At 39.8% G+C, this 17,458-nt stretch overlaps 1 protein-coding gene across 3 annotated transcripts in view; it reads right to left on the minus strand.

Annotated features, from left to right (window-relative positions):
• Positions 1–17,458, minus strand: part of ARIH2 (ariadne RBR E3 ubiquitin protein ligase 2) — a 49,442-nt gene that overhangs the window by 28,054 nt on the left and 3,930 nt on the right. For 2 of the 3 annotated variants that reach the window (XM_046665442.1, XM_046665439.1), the window contains exons 2-3: positions 17,139–17,202; positions 15,371–15,714 (exon numbers count right to left, since the gene is read on the minus strand). In XM_046665442.1, coding sequence (XP_046521398.1) covers positions 15,371–15,619 — 249 coding nt within the window. In that variant the 5' untranslated portion in view covers positions 15,620–15,714; positions 17,139–17,202. Of the gene's footprint in view, positions 1–779; positions 826–15,370; positions 15,715–17,138; positions 17,203–17,458 lie in introns of those variants that run through there. The other variant, XM_046665450.1, reaches the window with a different exon arrangement.

Here is a 17,458-nt window from a genome sequence, read left to right on the forward strand (position 1 = left end):
CTCACTACAAGGAGACAGCCTGCAGACTTTCAGGAGCTTATCCAAGGCAACTCCAGCAGCAATTTGGTTATCAACTTTTACTTTAGCAATTCTGTGACTTGCTGACCAGCTCTATGTTTCAACTTTATTGTATTTTCTCGATTAGGTCCCAAAGCAGAAAGCAGATTGAGATAAATAATTTTTCTAATCGCAGGTCTCCAAGTCCACCTAAAGTTTGTTAGTAAATGAGAGCCACAAATTTCTTTTCTGGTTTCCACCAAGCCCTTCCACCCCCCAAAAAAATTCAAGTAAGTCCCTAGAGAATTTTATATTAATCATTGGAACAAACATTTCTTGATCTCCTGACCACAAAGAACTTCAAACACCAGAGGGAGATAAATCCTGATACTGAAGGAAACAATAAGCACACATGACATTCTGGACCCTTTCTAATACACAGCCAACATCTATCTTTGGGAGAAATATTTTAAGAGTTTCAGGAAATTTAACAGTTATTACTCGACATCCCAGAGCACTTGCATAGTTTATACTTATTATTCAAAATAATGCATGGAACATGCTAATTTTATGTAAAGATCAAGGCACTGACAACAACACTTCTCCAAAGAAACCCATGAGTATGGTCAGTTGCTTCTTCACCTTTTTAGCCTCCTATTGCTGGTTCAACCTGTCCAACCCTTGGGGACAACTTAATAACATAGTTTGCAAATAGATTTTTCCCCCAGAAAAAAGAAATCCAGCAGCCCACCAAAACTGTCACCAGCCCTTCCCACACTTACCAGTGCCATAGGGAGGATGCAGCTGATGGCAGTGAGCATCAACGGCCTGAAAAAATACAGGTGGTAGTTTCAATTTTTATTTAGAATTCTTACTTGCCAACTGCCTGAAATCTTTTAAGGCTACACAAATGGGTGTCCATGCCTCAGCCTGTGTTAAGCCACTTCATGGTCCGATCACATTTGTCAACAAACACTAGTGGTCATTCACTAAAAAGCAGAGATGAAGGAAAGAAGTGAACTGTGGGTCAGCTTCTGGGCCTGGGGTACAAAGGGACATGATATAGGAAAACTAGCCCAAGGAGATCAAGATGGATGGATTCAGGTCTCTGGGAGTCAGGGGTGAGGCAAGAAGGTACTAAAGGGATAAGAGGAAGAAACACCATCAAAGCACAGAGACAAAGGAGTAGGTGAACACCAGCCTAGAATGGGGCAAAATCAGCAGCGGTGGTGGTAGCAGTAGGGTCCCAGAGGGCCTCTGACCTTAGTAGTGGGCCTTCACTTCTCCCATACTTCACACCTACATACTCTCAGCTTCTACAAGCTCAGCTCTCTGGCATCTGATTGTAACTATTTCCTTTCACTTTTTCTTTACAGGTTTCCATGAAGGGAGGGCTGACTTGTAATCGAGGCATCCACATGTTACGCATGCTTTTAAAAATCTGATTAATAAACACAAATTTGAAGATTTCTCTCCAGTCTAACCTTAATTCAGTCCTGTTATGGTCTCTGATCATTAAAATCAATACCAAAAAACCCCAAAGACCTCACTAAATGAAGTTATTTATGCAAATACAATAAAGCAAAAATATGAAAGCCATCATTCCTTGACCATAAGGGTACTTTTTTTTGTGAAAAATTCCAAGCACCTACAAAAGTGAAGAGTATAATGAAACCCATATACCCATCACCCAGCTCCAACATCAATCAATGGCTAAGCCCACTGGACCTGTACCTCACCTATCACCTACCCTCTAGATTATTCTGAAATAAATCCCAGCCAGCATATCTTTTAGGGTACATTTCAATGAAAATCCTCTGCGAAGTACTTAGTACAAAAGACTGGTTACAACTCCTTTTAGAATTCTAACAGTTTTTCAGGGGGATGCCATATAGGCAGGATGACCAGAATGTCTATGAACCAAGGTCATGACCGGTAACTAGAACCAAAAAAAATGCAAGCAAGAGCTGCTATCTGATGAATTGCACATAGTAGGACTAAAAGCCAAGTCTCCTACCATGTACTTTCAGCTACAAGCCCATGTGGTCCAAAAATTATTTCAAATAATGCTTTGTCTCTTCCAGCTACTGCTACTATGAGGAAGCAAATGAGAGGGAATATCAAATACTATCTGGCAATACAATCCAGGTACTCCCTCTTCTCCAGAGGACATCTGAGAGGTTAGCACATCTTACTGACAAAGCCACAGACTCCAACAGTATGTTTCAAAGCCAGAGAGATTGACTGCTGTCTTTAGCTATGCTCAAAACATATAACACTATTTTTATAACCTTTCTGTTCATGTAAAACTCCATCAGAATGGAAGCTCCTTCAGGGCAGAGATTTTTTAAAACAATTTCCTTCTCTGCCGTACCCAAGCACCTGGAACAACGCTTGGGGCAGTAGTAGGTCCTATATCCTAACACTAGCCTCTGCCTGTCCTATGGTGTAGTCTCAAGGCACTGTACATCCACACCCTCTTCCAGAGCCCAGGCAGGCATCAAGGTCTTCCAAGCTCTCAGGGTATGCAGAAAGAGGCCAGATACAGCACTTCTGAAGAAGGTTTTAAAAAAAAGGATGGAGAGTCAGCCCTGATGGCCTAGTGGCTGAAGTTCAGTGCTCACTGCTTCAGCAGCCCAGGTTCACTTCCCAGTCGCAGAACCACACCACATGTCTGTCAGTAGCCATGCCTTGGCAGTGGCTCACATAGAAGAACTAGAAAGACTTGCAACTAGGGATATACAACCACACACTGGGGCATTGGAGAAGGGAAAAAAAAAGGATGGAGGGCCGAGAGGTCTTTTGAGGGTTGCAGCAAGGGCAGAGATGCTGACAGGAGGTTTGAGGAGGCAAAAATCAAACATATGGGTTATGGAGAGGAGAAGGAAAGAATTCAGGCTGGAGTCTGGAAAAGCCACTTTGTTTTTCAATGGAGGAAGGTAATCAAACTGGTGCTTTTACTGGATATATCAGAAAAATATGAAAAGGAAGTAGGAAAAAAGTTTTACTTCCTCTTCTCTCATCATTCTAAAAAATGAGGGGGCAGAAACTAAAGGCAAAGAGATCTTTACTTTTTTTATGGTAGAGGTCAAACTATTTTTTCCTCATCTCTCTCAGCAGCTATCTAAAAGTCAAAACAACAAGACACTACTCAGAAAACACTTGTTTATTGGGAATCAACAAATTCTTAACCTATCCCAATTACCAACAAACAAAAAAAATCAAATGGTCAATAAAAAGCATTTTGATAAAAAGGAACAACACCTGACATCCCATTTCTCCCCACTTACCAGCCCCCTGCCCGGATCGTCCCAGTCTTCCTATTCCCGAGAAATCTCTACCAGTCATTTGTCTAGGTTCTTCCAGTTGTTATGAACATCAGTGAGTATGCCCATAATTCTCTATCAGACTTAGTTTATTAAAAACACTCCCCCATTTTCCCCATTCCAAATCCCTACTTTTTTTTATAATTAAATCATTATTTTCAGTTCCTCTATCAGTTACCTTCATAACTTTGAGATATTATTTACAGGATGAGAATTTCATTTTCTTCCTTGTGCTTCCAATGTCACTTCCCTTGGGCCACTCAGAGGAGAATGTTCATACATTAGGCACAAATACATTATTTGGTCACCACCAATTACACTGTGCCACATGTTTGCTTTATATTTGGTTCGTAATTTTTTGTGTGTAGTTTTTCTGCTTTGCATGGGAATTCTAATTCCCTCGCCCCTGGAAAAGAGTTCTATGGTTTCTTCATTGTATCCCAATTCCAGCTTCTTCATTCTACCTATTGCTTGGAATCTACCCCCTTCCTATTCCTGAAGAAATTTTTCTTGGATCCCATCAAAATTTTCTTCAAACTTGGGATGACTGCTCTCCAGGTCTGTTGTACAGTGACATCACAAGGCTTTTCAATGAACTACTAGATTAGTTCAACCATTTCTTGAATTCTTTATTTTCCTCTTTTATGATTTTTATCTGCAAGTAGCCACTTCAGAAAAAGTAAAAGGGAAGTAAGTTTCGGGAGCCCATCATGTCTAAAAATGAGTTTACTTTTCAATGACAGGATTCTAGGTTCAAAACCACTTTCCCTCAGGACTTTGAAGACCATTACTCCACTGTCTTCTGGTTGTCACTGTTGCTGACGAGACATCTGATTTCCATCTCTTTTAGAAGATGTGATATATCTTTACAGAAACTTTTAGGGTTTTCTGTCTATCCTTATTTTTCTGAAATTTCAGTGACAATTCTAGCAGTGGATCTTTCTTTATTCTTCTGGGCAATGAGTAGACTATTTCAATACGAAGACTGCTCCTCCTTTAGCTCCTGGAAAATTTCCTCTCCTTATACTTTAAGTATTTTCCTCCTTTCAATGTTTTACTTTCACTCCCCAGAAATTCTAGTAGACATTGGATCTCTGGATTGATCCTCTAATGTCTTTTTTATTGCATACATCTTTTTGCCTGTATTTTGGCTTTACATTGAGAGATTTTCTTGATTTTATCTTCTGATCTATCTATGGAATATATTTTAACTTGCAAACCTATAATTCACTCTACAAGCTTTTTTATTTTGATTGTTTATTCCTGATGGCATCTCTGATTGTTTTATGGATGCCACATCTTTTTGAATATCTTGGAGAATACTGAATAGTGTGCTTTTAAAAACAAGCAAAATTATCTACTGGTCTGTTTCAACTAAGGTCCATTTTTCTCTTTCTCTTTCATTTTGCATGTTTTCCTCAAAGGTCTGGAGATTCTTGGTTAGCCACTCACATTTAAAAAACAAAAGGGTCTTGGGGCTGGCCTGATGGCGCAGTGGTTAAGTTTGCACGTTCCGATTCTCGGCGCCCTGGGGTTCGCCCGTTCAGACCTCGGATGCGGACATGGCACCACTTGGTAAAAGCCACTCTGTGGTAGGTATCCCACGTATAAAATAGAGGAAGATGGGCATGGATGTTAGCTCAGGACCAGTCTTCCTCAGCAAAAAGAGGAGGATTGGCAGTAGTTAGCTCAGGGCTAATCTTCCCCAAAAAACAAAAAAAAAACAAAGGGTCACCAAAAAAAGGAATGAAGTACTGATACATGCTACAACTTGGATGAACCTCAAAAACATTATGCTAAGTGAAAGTGACCAGACACAAAAGGTCATATATTGCATGATTCCATTTATATGATATATAAAGAATAGGTAAATCCCTAGAGACAGAAAGCAGACTAGTGGTTGGCAGGGGCTGGGAGGCGCAGAGAGTAACTGCTTAATGGGTACCAGGTTTCCTTTTGGGGTAACGAAAAGGTTTTGGAACTAGATGGAGATGATGGTTGCACAACATTGTGAATACATGCCATGAATTGTATACTTTAAAATGGCTAATTTTATGTGAATATTACAATTTTTAAAAGGGGGAACAAGAAAATGAATCCTAACTCTATACATGGACAGAATCTGTCAATTGACAGGCTTTTCTTCAGGGTGATCAATCAGTGGCAGCTATTACTCAACACTTGAGGGCTCCCAAAATGACAAATGAGGTCAGCCAAATCCCACACTCTCTAAGGTCCCTATTTCTCTCCAGGTTATTCTACTTAATAATAAGCTGATTATTTTGCCTAGAGGCCAAGCAGAGGTAGGGTTGTATTCTACATATAGACTTTTAATTAATCCCCCCATTTGCAGTGCACTTATCTCTTCCAGCCTTTGTCAGCAAAATCAGAGCCCATAGCCTCTTCAAAGATCTGCTGGACAAACTGGCTCCCATGTGCAATGATGTCCCCACATGCCACTACCCTCCTTGTTCTCTTTGTTATTACGAGTTTATTACATGTATATGTCTTTACTTTCAATTCCATATTTAAAAATGGAAGAGCATCCCCATATTTACCTTGCACTCTTTAATAATCTTTATCCTTGCCCTCCTCAACTCTCCAGGCAACCACAGATTTACTTTTCTTTACAACAGATTAGTTTGCATTTTATACAATTTTATATGATTGAAATCAGAAAGTGTTTATTCTTTTCTCCCCCTGAGTTCCATCATGGAACATACTTATTTTTAGATTTATCGATGATGCTTATATCAAAGTTCACTCTTTTAATATTGCTGAGAAGTATGCTGTTCTATGGGCATGCCACTATTTGTTCATTCATCTGTTTGTGGATATGTGAGTTGTTTCCAGTTTTTGGCTATTGCAAATAAAACTGCTACAGACATCTGAACACCAAACAAAAGCAAATGGAGGGGGAACAAAGGTATGTGAGGGCAGCCAACTATCTTGAAGCAGAAGCCAATGCTAACAAGCTGGCAAAAAAGATGTGACATGTTCTACCACAGTGTCATAAAACTCAAAACTTTTAAAACATTCACATCGTATTTATGATTGCAGATACTATTAGTCACTTTTATACCTACTCATTAATATGTACACGAACCCACTTTTATCTTGATAATCAATGAAATACGAAGTTACACTGAGATATCAAAAATATCAGAGGAAACTTATCCAACTTGCCAGTATAGTTGGGTAGTTTATATCCTACTCCCACGCTGGTTACAAAACTAGTACACTCTGAATGTTGGATACAGTCTTTCGGCAGCCAAAGAAAGGACACACTCCTCTCTCCTCACTTCTGATAACCTGAATCATTTCACAATTTTTTCTTTTTGTACTTGTACATGAATATAATGTAAAATACCTTGCTTCACCTCTCAAGACTCTCTTTCAATACATCTGCATGAAGTTCAGGCTTCCTATGAGAACTGCCAAAACTAATTCTGACATGAACCCCAAAGCAGGAATCACACATCCAATAGGTATATACTATCTCTACTTCAGAGTCAGCTGGCTTCTTGGAAGCCCTTTGAGAAGCATGTCCTTTATTTACAAATGGGGGCATACAGAAGTAGAGCTTTGAGGTTAAATTCTCAACTTTTGCATTTATTGACCTGGGCTTAGTCAGATCAACAACAAGCAACACTTACTGAGTATAAACATAACCAGGTATTTTTACTGGGTGCTGTTGTACAAAGAAAAAATGTGGTCCTTTATCTCAAAGAGTTCAAGCCCTGGCTCACAAACAACTAATTTCCAATCAGCATTAAGTACATACCAAGAAACAAGCTCACAGTGATACAAAGACAAAAGTGTCCAACTCTGCCTGGAGACCAGAGAGGGCTTCATGGGAAAAAGGATTCAAGAGAAAAATCCTCAGCTTCCAGCTTGGTGGATGGTGGTATCACCAATTAAGAGAGAGAATCCAGGAAGCTAAGTTTGATGGCACTGGAGTTATTTCTTGTAAAAGGAGGAAAGGTGATCTACAGACCCCAGAAAATGATGGTAAGAGCATTGAAGAGACCAGTCAAAGCCTAAAATAAGAGATAAAGGAATGAGAGTGGGTAGAACATGTACTGGCCAGGAAAGAAACTGCTAGTCAAACAGAGCAACGTTCCCATATGAGAGACTACTCTTTGTTCTCCTGTTAAAATTTCCAAATGAACCTCTCATCCTGCCTGTATTTTTCTCTATTTATGGTCGATAACTTGTGGTTATCACAGTAAAACTATTTCATATTTATAAATGTTCATGATAGTTCAAAGAAAAGGAAACACAACATAAGCTTCAAATTCTGACAGTTCATGTCAGTTTAAGTAATCAAGCCACAGGGCAGACACATTTCAGGAAAAGCAAGATGAGAAGCTTCCTGATGTCTCACTCTGTAATTTTCTTAAATCTTTCATATAACTCTTTTCTCTTTTGGGCAGAAAAATCTAATCCTTTAAATTTTTCCTAGAGCAATAGGGGCAAATACAAAATTAGAAAAAAAGAGAGACCGAGAGATTGGGACAGAGCAAAAGTTATAGAAAACTAAGGGGAGCCTCAATAACAAAAATCCCAAAATCAACTAAGCACTTCATTAAGGAGTGCTGTCAATGCAGGCACAAGATCAAACGTTGCAGTCGTCCAGAAATGTAGGAACAAGAGACAGGCTATACTCCCTTGTATCCTTTTCCTGGTCCCAACTCAAAATTCATTGTGTGTTATTTTTACTTTTCATATCAGTGGGCCCCAGAAGAAGGGCACCAGAGGCTCTGGATGAAGGCAAAAGAATTCAAAGTACATGACCCAATTACCACAGGCACACTCAGAGGCTCCAGTCAGTAATACATTACCCAGAACCTTCCTTGACATGGCTCCTCCCCTATGACTCAAAAGCACAATCCTAAGAATGTGTTTAAGGAACAACAGCAAACATGTGAAAGCAACATTCCCATTGTTCAACTCTTGCCCTGCCTCCATCATGACCAAGCATTTGTTTCAACACTCATGTGCCAGGCACTTTATAAGCATTATCTTATTTAATGCTGTGAAGGAGGTATAATAATCATTATTTTACAGATGAGGAAACTTAAGCTTAGACATGTTGAGGAACTTGCCCAAGGTCACATTATATTAAATGGCAGAAAAGGGACTGGAACCTAATCATTTGGCCACTAGCCCAGGCTCTAGGGAAGGCCCAACAGATACAAAGGCCACATTCATGAAAATGCTCACAGCAATATAACCAGTCCCCAACAACTGTAACATGAAAGTACTCATCTAAATGCCCAACAGGGAAAGCTTGAGCAAATTATGGTTCAAGAACAAGATGGTATACTATACAACATATTTTTTTTTTTGAGGAAAATTAGCCCTGAGCTAACATCTGATGCCAATCCACCTCTTTTTGCTGAGGAAGGCTGGCCCTGAGCTAACATCTGTGCCCATCTTCCTCTACTTTACATGTGGGATGCCTGCCACAGCATGGCTTGCCAAGCAGTGCCATGTCTGCACCCAGGATCCGAACCGGCAAACCCTGGGCCGCCAAAGAGGAATGTGCAAACTTAACCGCTGCCCACCGGGCCAGCCCCCTAGTATACAACCTTTTAAAGTAATTTATGAAGATGAAGTAAAAACAGAGGGAAATGTTTGAAATACACATGAAAAAAGCAGAATATATAAATACAAGTAGATAATGATTACTGGAATGTAATGTCGACCAGGGCAGGAGTTTTTGTCTATTTTATTTATAGCTATTTTTCCAGTGCCTGGCACATGGTAGGTGCTCAATAAATATTAGCTGAATGGATGAATGAATTGTAGCACAGCAATATTATGTATGAATATGGAAAAGACCTGAAGGATAATAAGCAAGGAAGAACACTTTTATTTTAGGTTAATGGAATTATGAATGATATTTTTAATACTGTAGTAACATCTCAATAATAAAAATTTAAATATAAATACATTCAGCATTAGGACACAAACGTGGGATTAGAATTACCCCATGATTACACAGTTTACATGGTTCCTAAGGTAGTGTGAAAGCACAACGAACAAACTAGAAGGAAAGCTGGCATTGAATCTGATGAAGAGCTTCATTTCTGGAAGGCAGTGAGCATGTTGTGTGGGGTGCCAGGTACACAGTGAGCACACAAAGTCAATGATGACAATAACCTTTCTAAGCTGGCAAGATAGAGACAACTCTAGCACCAGTTGTACTTAGGCAATTCTCACTGTCACGCTGGACATTTCTCATGTCCCTTTTAAAAATAAATTTATACATCAGTAAAACACATCAGACTTTCAGACTGAAGCATCATGAAGTATGTCAACACATCCACTAACAATCAACTATTTGAAACACAGGAATTTAATGTAGATTCTACTGAGATACAGGCACGCAAAGAAACCTGACATCAGATCATAAAAATAGAAATCTGACGGCTGCTTGGCACACAAACACTCAGTGTTACTAGGCCCAGCTTGAAGATACTTTCCCATGAATAGTAACCAAAAAAAACCAGCCCATTACTTGGTACATTAATGAGTATATAAATAAAAAGAAAATGGTCTTAAAATTCAGCAATACTAGGATACAATAAAGTTGATTTAATAAATAAAAGTAGTCTTTTCCAGATATTACACAAAAACCTAGTGCCACTTAAGAGAAAGGCTAAATATAAGGTATTTTGTGCTAAGAACATCAATTGCTCATGTTACAAGTGACAAATGCATAGAAACCAGCTTGTTTTAAACATGGGACTATAAAGATTTCTGCACTTAAAGTCAAAAGCCCTGAAAACTCATGATGATTCATTCACAAAGGGGAAAAATGATCCACAGAAGAAGATTCTTAAGAGATTTTCCAGCCAGTTTGCTGAATAGCAAACACTATATTTGGCAACAAATTCAAGCAAGAGGGTGGCAGCATAGTGTTCCAGGGAACATATTCCCAGCTCTATTACAGTTAATACAGCAATTCATAAAGCAAAAAGAATTACAGTAAAAACACTCATAATAACCAGCTTATTTCTCCAACTCTATCTGAGGAACACTAGGCTTGAGAAGTGAGCAGCACAGTTTAGCACTGAAGAAGTTTAAAAAAATCTATTCCTTTACCGTAATAGTCGACACCTCAAGGTGCATTCATGATCCTCCACATTTTATTCCTTTTTACCTGTACATCTTAGTCTCCCACTCCAGCCCAGATGGTAACTTTCCTACCCCCATGCTTAATCAACCATGGCCTGGACTTCTGTTACCTGCACTACCACTCTACCCCACCTTCAAGATTCTCTTGTCAGCACAAAGCTCAGATAGCTCACCATAGCTCCATGGACTAGATCCAGCCCAAAGTAGTCCATTTCTTCTCCCTTCTTAAGCACTGGGTAGGGCCCTGAGCAAAATTCCACCTCTCCTGCCCACACCCCTAACATGCTGCTGAGAGAAGCACACAATGCCGGAGACACTACCGGCTCATCATCAATGAAAGCCAGTCTGGGCTCTATCTGGGGCTCCACCAGGGCTGAGCCCCTTCCCAAGCAGCTTGATAGCAAATGCCTCATGAGTTTCATGGAACAGTAGTAAGAGGAGTCAATGAGTGACAAATTTCTTCTTGGCTAACCACTGCACATTTTGCAATAAAAATGCCTGTTAATACTAGAAAGGACCTCTCTCATCTATAGTAACAATAAAATAACCTTTGTATAAGTTTCATATAAAAACATAGTGTGTAAAAAAGGTAACTTTATGGGGCTGGCCCAGTGACATAGTGGTTAAGTTCGCACGCTCTGCTTCAGCGGCCTGGGGTTCGCAAGTTCTGACCCCAGGCGTGGACCTAGCACCACTCATCAAGTCACACTGTAGCAGCGTTCTACATAAAACAGAGGAAGACTGGCACAGATGTTAGCTCACTGACAATCTTCCTCAAGCAAAAAGAGGAGGATCAGCAACAGATGTTGGCTCAGGGCCAGTCTTCATCAAAAAAAAGAGATTTGTTTTCTTTAAAGACTCATATATGATCACTAAAAATATTCATCAGAGATTTTCCCCGTCCTATGACAATACCTCACTTGGCAATTATCTCATCTCTCATGACTATTACATTTGTGTAGGATGATAGCTCATTCTCAAAACAATGCTTCTGTTTTGCCATTATTTGAACACCAGTAGTTTCCCCCCAATAACAGATACGTATTTTTTCTTTTGTCTATCCCCAACCCTTGATCTGATTTTCGTGGGTACTTTGCTTTCTCAATTAATGATCTTACTCATGGACTGGTCCCAGAACTCATACAGGAAGTTACCCTCTGATACCAGGGGCCCTCACTAAACCAAATGCCCAGTTCCCAGACAACTGGGATTTTTCTATTTAAGAGACTTCAAACACCAAAAGGCAATACAAGGCTTAACTTTATACTAGACTGGCTCATCCACAGGCAACTGCCAGAACACAAGTAACAAAGACATAAATATCACTGCAAAATTCAAGCCACTCCTCAAACTCAGCTTTTGTTCATAGACAGCTATTCATAAGGCTATAATTTTATACTACATACATGTCACATTTCCTAGTAACCAAATAGTATCTAAATCATATGAAAGAATTAAATATCTTAGGGGCTGGCCCTGTGGCCGAATGGTTAGGTTCACGAGCTCTGCTTCAGTGGCCCAGGGTTTGCCGGTTCAGATCCTGGGTGTGGACCTAGCACTGCTCATCAGGCCATGCTGAGGCGGCATCCCACACAGAAGAACTAGAAGGAGCTACAACTGGGATCTACAACCATGTACTGGAGGGCTTTGGGGAGGGGAAAAAAAAAAGAGGAAGATTGGCAACAGATATTAGCTCAAGGCCAATCTTCCTCACCAAAAAGAAAAAGTATAACTTTAAAAATAAATAAATATCTCAATAGGTCAGAGTGGTGCAAACAGCACCATGACTAATGTGGGAAATCAGCAGCAATGTGGGTGACGACTATTGATCTCCACTCTCAGAGACACATGCAACAGGGGAGCTAGAGTAACCAAAACACCTGTGAAAACCATTCTATAAACTCAGCACTTAAATTCTTCCCTCCCATCTCAAAAACTATTAATTACAGGGGCTGGCCCCATGGCGTAGTGGTTAAGTTCAGCATGCTCCACTTTGACAGCTGGGTTCACGGATTCGGATCTTGGGTGTGGACCTACACTACTCATCAGCCACACAGAAACAGAGGAAGACTGGCACAGATGTTAACTCAAGGCCAATCTTCTCCAGCAAAAAATATATATATGTATTAATTACAATAATAAAAACAATGCTAGTTTTTAGCCAGCCTGGAAGAGGAAGATTGTGTGTGATTCCTTCCTCTTTACTCTTAAACAAGTTGTTTCTGCCTAGCCTCTTTGGTCAAATTTCTGAACTGGTTAAAACACCACTGAGTCCCTTTATGTGCAGCCAAGCCACCAAAACAGTCAAGATCCTTACTACCTAGCCCCAGAAAGGAAATGGTGTTAACATGCTCCTGAGTGAGGTCTAGGAAGGGGAAAAAAAAATCTACCTTCTACCACATCTGGATTTTTGTGGATTATTTTCCTCTTTGCCCCATTTTTCTCTTTAACCTTTTCCTGTGTTTCAACTTTCTTCCATCTATTCTTATTCCTTCATCTCTATTCCAAGTTCTTTTTGCTCCTTCTCTTCATGGTCTTGAGGTCCAGAATAACGCCCTTTCATGACAGTAGAGAAGGATGTACAGCAGGGACTAGGGAATCTAGCATCAGCTGCTGTCATCAATAGTCAACAAAATCCACAAGTATCCAAGAAATAATTCAATACCCACTACAGATGAATCACTGTGACAGGAATGATGGGGGAGACAAGGTATAAAGTAGTTTCTGCCCTCCACGAATTGACAATCTAGTTGAGAGATTATGCAAAAATATGTAAAAAGGTAAAACAACAGAAAGTAGTCAGAAGACTACAGTATATGATCTAAGACACACGGGCTGTAATATTTGGGCACTAAGACCAAAAGAGGACCCAACCAGTGTGTCCTAGGGGATCTCGAGGAGACTCACCTAGGGAAAGCACAAGATAGACTCTAGGCGCCAGCCCAGTGCACAGAGGTTAAGTGCACACGTTCCACTTCGGCGCCCGGGGTTTGCCAGTTGGGATCCCGGGAGCGGACATGGCACTGCTTGGCAAGCCATGCTGTGGCAGGCATCCCACATATAGAGTAGAGGAAGATGGGCAGGGATGTTAGCTCAGGGCCAGTCTTCCTCAGCAAAAAGAGGAGGATTGGCAGCAGATGTTAGCTCAGGGCTAATCTTCCTCAAAAAGTAAAATAAAATAAAAAGATAGACTCTAAAGGAGACCTTAGGGGACTAAAAAGTGAGGAGGTGAAGGAAAGCCTTTCCAGGGGGCTGATCATATGTCAGCCTAATAAGAGAGAAGAATGTAAAATGGTACATTTTATGTTATATATATTTTACCACAATTTAAAAAAAAAAAAAAGGAAGAAGGACAGATGCCTGGGGCCCTGAGCCATCTCTAGCAGGGTAGGAAAGTCAGCACAGAGGCCTTGACAAACTAAGAATTCCTATACATAGATAGGAACATCCTGACGAAGTTAGTCAATTGATACTATCCAGCCCATAGCCACACATCTGACAATACCTTTTCTAATCTTAATTACCAACACTGTGTATAACCTGGCAATATGGTTAAAGCAAAAGAAACTAGTTGACCAGAGAAAGAGAGGTGTACATAGTAAGGAAGGAAGAGACCTGATGCCTCTTTTCTACCAGGGAAATGCCTTCTGGGGCAGAGGTCCCAGCAGCTTTACTATAGCTATGGTGCAGAAATCCCAAACCCAGAGGTTCTAACAGGTCTCCATTCTTCAGAGTTTTCTGCTGAGCACAAAAGAGTCTGCAATCACTTCCAAGAGTGAGCCACAAAAAAAGCTTCAGCTTTCAACTTCCAGCTAGATGCTAATAAAGCCCTCATATCTAAATCGAAGGTATTAGTAGTTAGCTTTTTGCTGACCATCTAGGAAAAAATTCCCTAAACCATTAGATAAAATAACTTTTATAGAAATCATACATAGCATACCTTAGTTACTCTCATTTAAATACCAACAAGAAAACGATTTGGTTGAAATCATGCCAATGTGCCCTTAAACTTCAATTTGAGGAGAAAAGAAAATCCATATAACAGTTCCTGAAGGAAGGTCAGCAAAAACAGTAAAGTAAGAGAAATGTTCCCACTTTCATATAATGGCCAACATCAGAGGAGAAAGAAACATGCTGGGAAATTGTCTAAATGACCGTAAAAATATTCATAGTACATAGTGTTCTATGTGATATACCATGTACTAGTATAATATTACATAGTACACAATGTACATAGTGAGGACAATAACTGGCTTGAGGTACAAGACATTGAAGAGTATGCTAGTTTAAGCATTAAAAATAAGATTCTTGCTGGAATAACCAACTTTGTTAGTTCTTTATAATTTCCATATTAATATCCCCCAAAATCAATGAAATACAAGCTATGAGAACTTACTTTTATTCTCATATTTATTACTAAAATCTCTTTCAACATTAAACATTAGTCATCAGTATATAAAACAAATGAGCTCATTAGCCCAGAGGCACTGATTATTCAGGGCAAACCAGGGTATCTGGATACCTCTCAAGACATTTATAAGTCACTCACACATGGTTGTGTAGAAGATGGTGATTCTGATGTTTTCATCTCATAAAATTTCACAAGATTCACTTTCCGAAACAAGTGTTAATCTATGCAATTCTGCTTTTATGTATTTCTAGTCTATTTTTCCTGCTTTCACCCCACCACCACTCCTTTCAAATTCTTAGTAGTTTGGGAATCTGAGAGCCTTACATATGCATATATTAAAAGTAAATGCATCAAATGCATTCAAATGATGTAACGTAAATTTGGTTTCAAGCTACAGGGTCATTCAATCAGTCTGGAGGAGACAGTTAGCAATGGCTCATATTTAGATTTAATTTGGGGGATTACACTTGGAATTGACAACATTGCTCACCTTTAGGACAGAGGCTAAGTTGGTCATGTGCTCGTTGAGGGCACCCTCGGACTCCTTGTAGGTCAAGCAGGTGAACTGGTACTCCTCAGGATCAAAGGCATCGGCTCCCTGCTGCTCCACATCGCTAGCCACTCCCACATAATAGTCCTCTATGTCCCCAGGGTCCTCGTCCTCTTCCTCCTCCTCACAATTTGGGTCATAGTCTTCTTCATTGCTGTCAGATCCCTGGCTATTCATGTCCACAGACATCTCAGCATCCAGTCAAGTTGCAGATCAGGAAAGCAGTTTTTTTCCCCTCCCCCCAAACTTCACCACTTTCTCAAATGCATTAGTGTTTTTGTCTTCTAAAGGAGGAAAAGAAAAAAATAAGTGTTACTCACTTTCACTATGAGAAGCTGCAACAGAAACCATTCAAGAATCAAAATGGCATAGCCGTGGCCCTACCCTACTATGACCTATTCTAACTCTGGTCTCATACAGGAAACCTCACCATCATCTCCCTGCCCAGGTTTATCAAAGGGAAACCCTTTTCTAGAGGGGCAGAAGTGGCAGACAATGGTAACTTTACAAGAAGGGCCTGGCGTGAAAGAGTAAGGCTGTTTGCTCCATGTCAAGAAGTCAAATTCCCATGGACTTGTCCTTCCTGCTGGAGTCCTTAAGAGACAAGCACATCCCAACAGCTGGCTGCCCACTGGGGAAACAACGTAAAAGGTGAACTACCAGAGTTTAAAATCTCCTTGGTAATCATGCCCCACTGAGTGGTGACACAGACAGTACATAAATAGGGATACAGCTCCTTCCCACTATAATATCTAGGAAAAGAATATCACTGTTTCACAGACATCACTCTATCTGGAAAACAGGTGCATAATTAGTACAGAAAAAAAAAGCAACATGGGGCCAGCCCAGTGGCACAGTGGTTAAGTTTGCACACTCTGCTTCAGCAGCCTGAGGTTTGTGGATCCAGATCCTGGGCACAGACCTACGTACCACTCATCAAGCCATGTTGTGGTGGCATCCCATATACAAAATAGAGGAAGACTGGCAGAGATGTTACCCCAGGGCCAAACTTCCTCACCAAAAAAAAAAAAACCACTCCACATAGCTCTTCAACATCCTCCTCTAGTCTGCAAAGTTAACTGATTTTTCAGTTTTAAAGGGTTCTATAGAAGAGGTACCCTAGAGGCAAAGAAACTGACCCAATAATGAAGGAACACTATAGATATTCTGCCTTAGCAGGATCAAGGCTAGGGAAAACCAGAAATCTATTTAGGGTGAAGAAACAAGAGTTCATATGGAACCAGCTACTGAAAAATCTTCACAGATCAAAATGTTACTCAATTATGTATAAATGAAAAAGAGAACAATAGTTGAGAAAGCAAAACGGTCACAAGTCCTAACTTCATCTCAGAGACGATTTTGGAAAATATCCATTAACTTCTCTGCACAAGTACTATCCCAAGTGACCATTGGCAAGAAACAATATCAAATAATAATTTAAATCTAAAAACCCAAAAGGATCTTAAAATGCAAGAACATCTGAATTGAATGGTATGTAAATAATTTACATAACTAAATCCGGACTAAATACAAAATGTAAGTGCTCAAATCTTTTTGAAAAATCTCATTAATGAGAGGCAGTAATGTAATATTCACAGTTTGACTTTTAACAAATTGGTTTGTATGGCAGAACTACCTAATCACAACCGAACTTAACTACGATATTTTTCCTTTAGGAGAAAAAAGTTAATCTTTAAATTAAAAATACCTGTAATTCTTGAAGATCTTTCAGGAAGATGTCACCCAAATATTCTATGTCATATAATTTCCATCTAAAAGGAAAAGAGAGAATTCTATTTATATATTTTTTAATTGGTACCCTGCTTTCACAAATTTATTCTTTTAAAAGCAAAGACATTTAAAAGGACAAGCAGCAAGGGACCAGTAGAACTATGAAATTATTTCTTTATAATAACCCCACAGAAATCTTTATGTCATAATTATATTGACAAGAGTTACGTGGCCTTCCAAAAAAAGAAGCATTCAGGGGCTAGCCCCGTGGCTGAGTGGTTAAATTCACACACTCCG

Source organism: Equus quagga, chromosome 1 (assembly GCF_021613505.1).
Source record: "Equus quagga isolate Etosha38 chromosome 1, UCLA_HA_Equagga_1.0, whole genome shotgun sequence".
Lineage (NCBI taxonomy): Eukaryota > Metazoa > Chordata > Mammalia > Perissodactyla > Equidae > Equus > Equus quagga.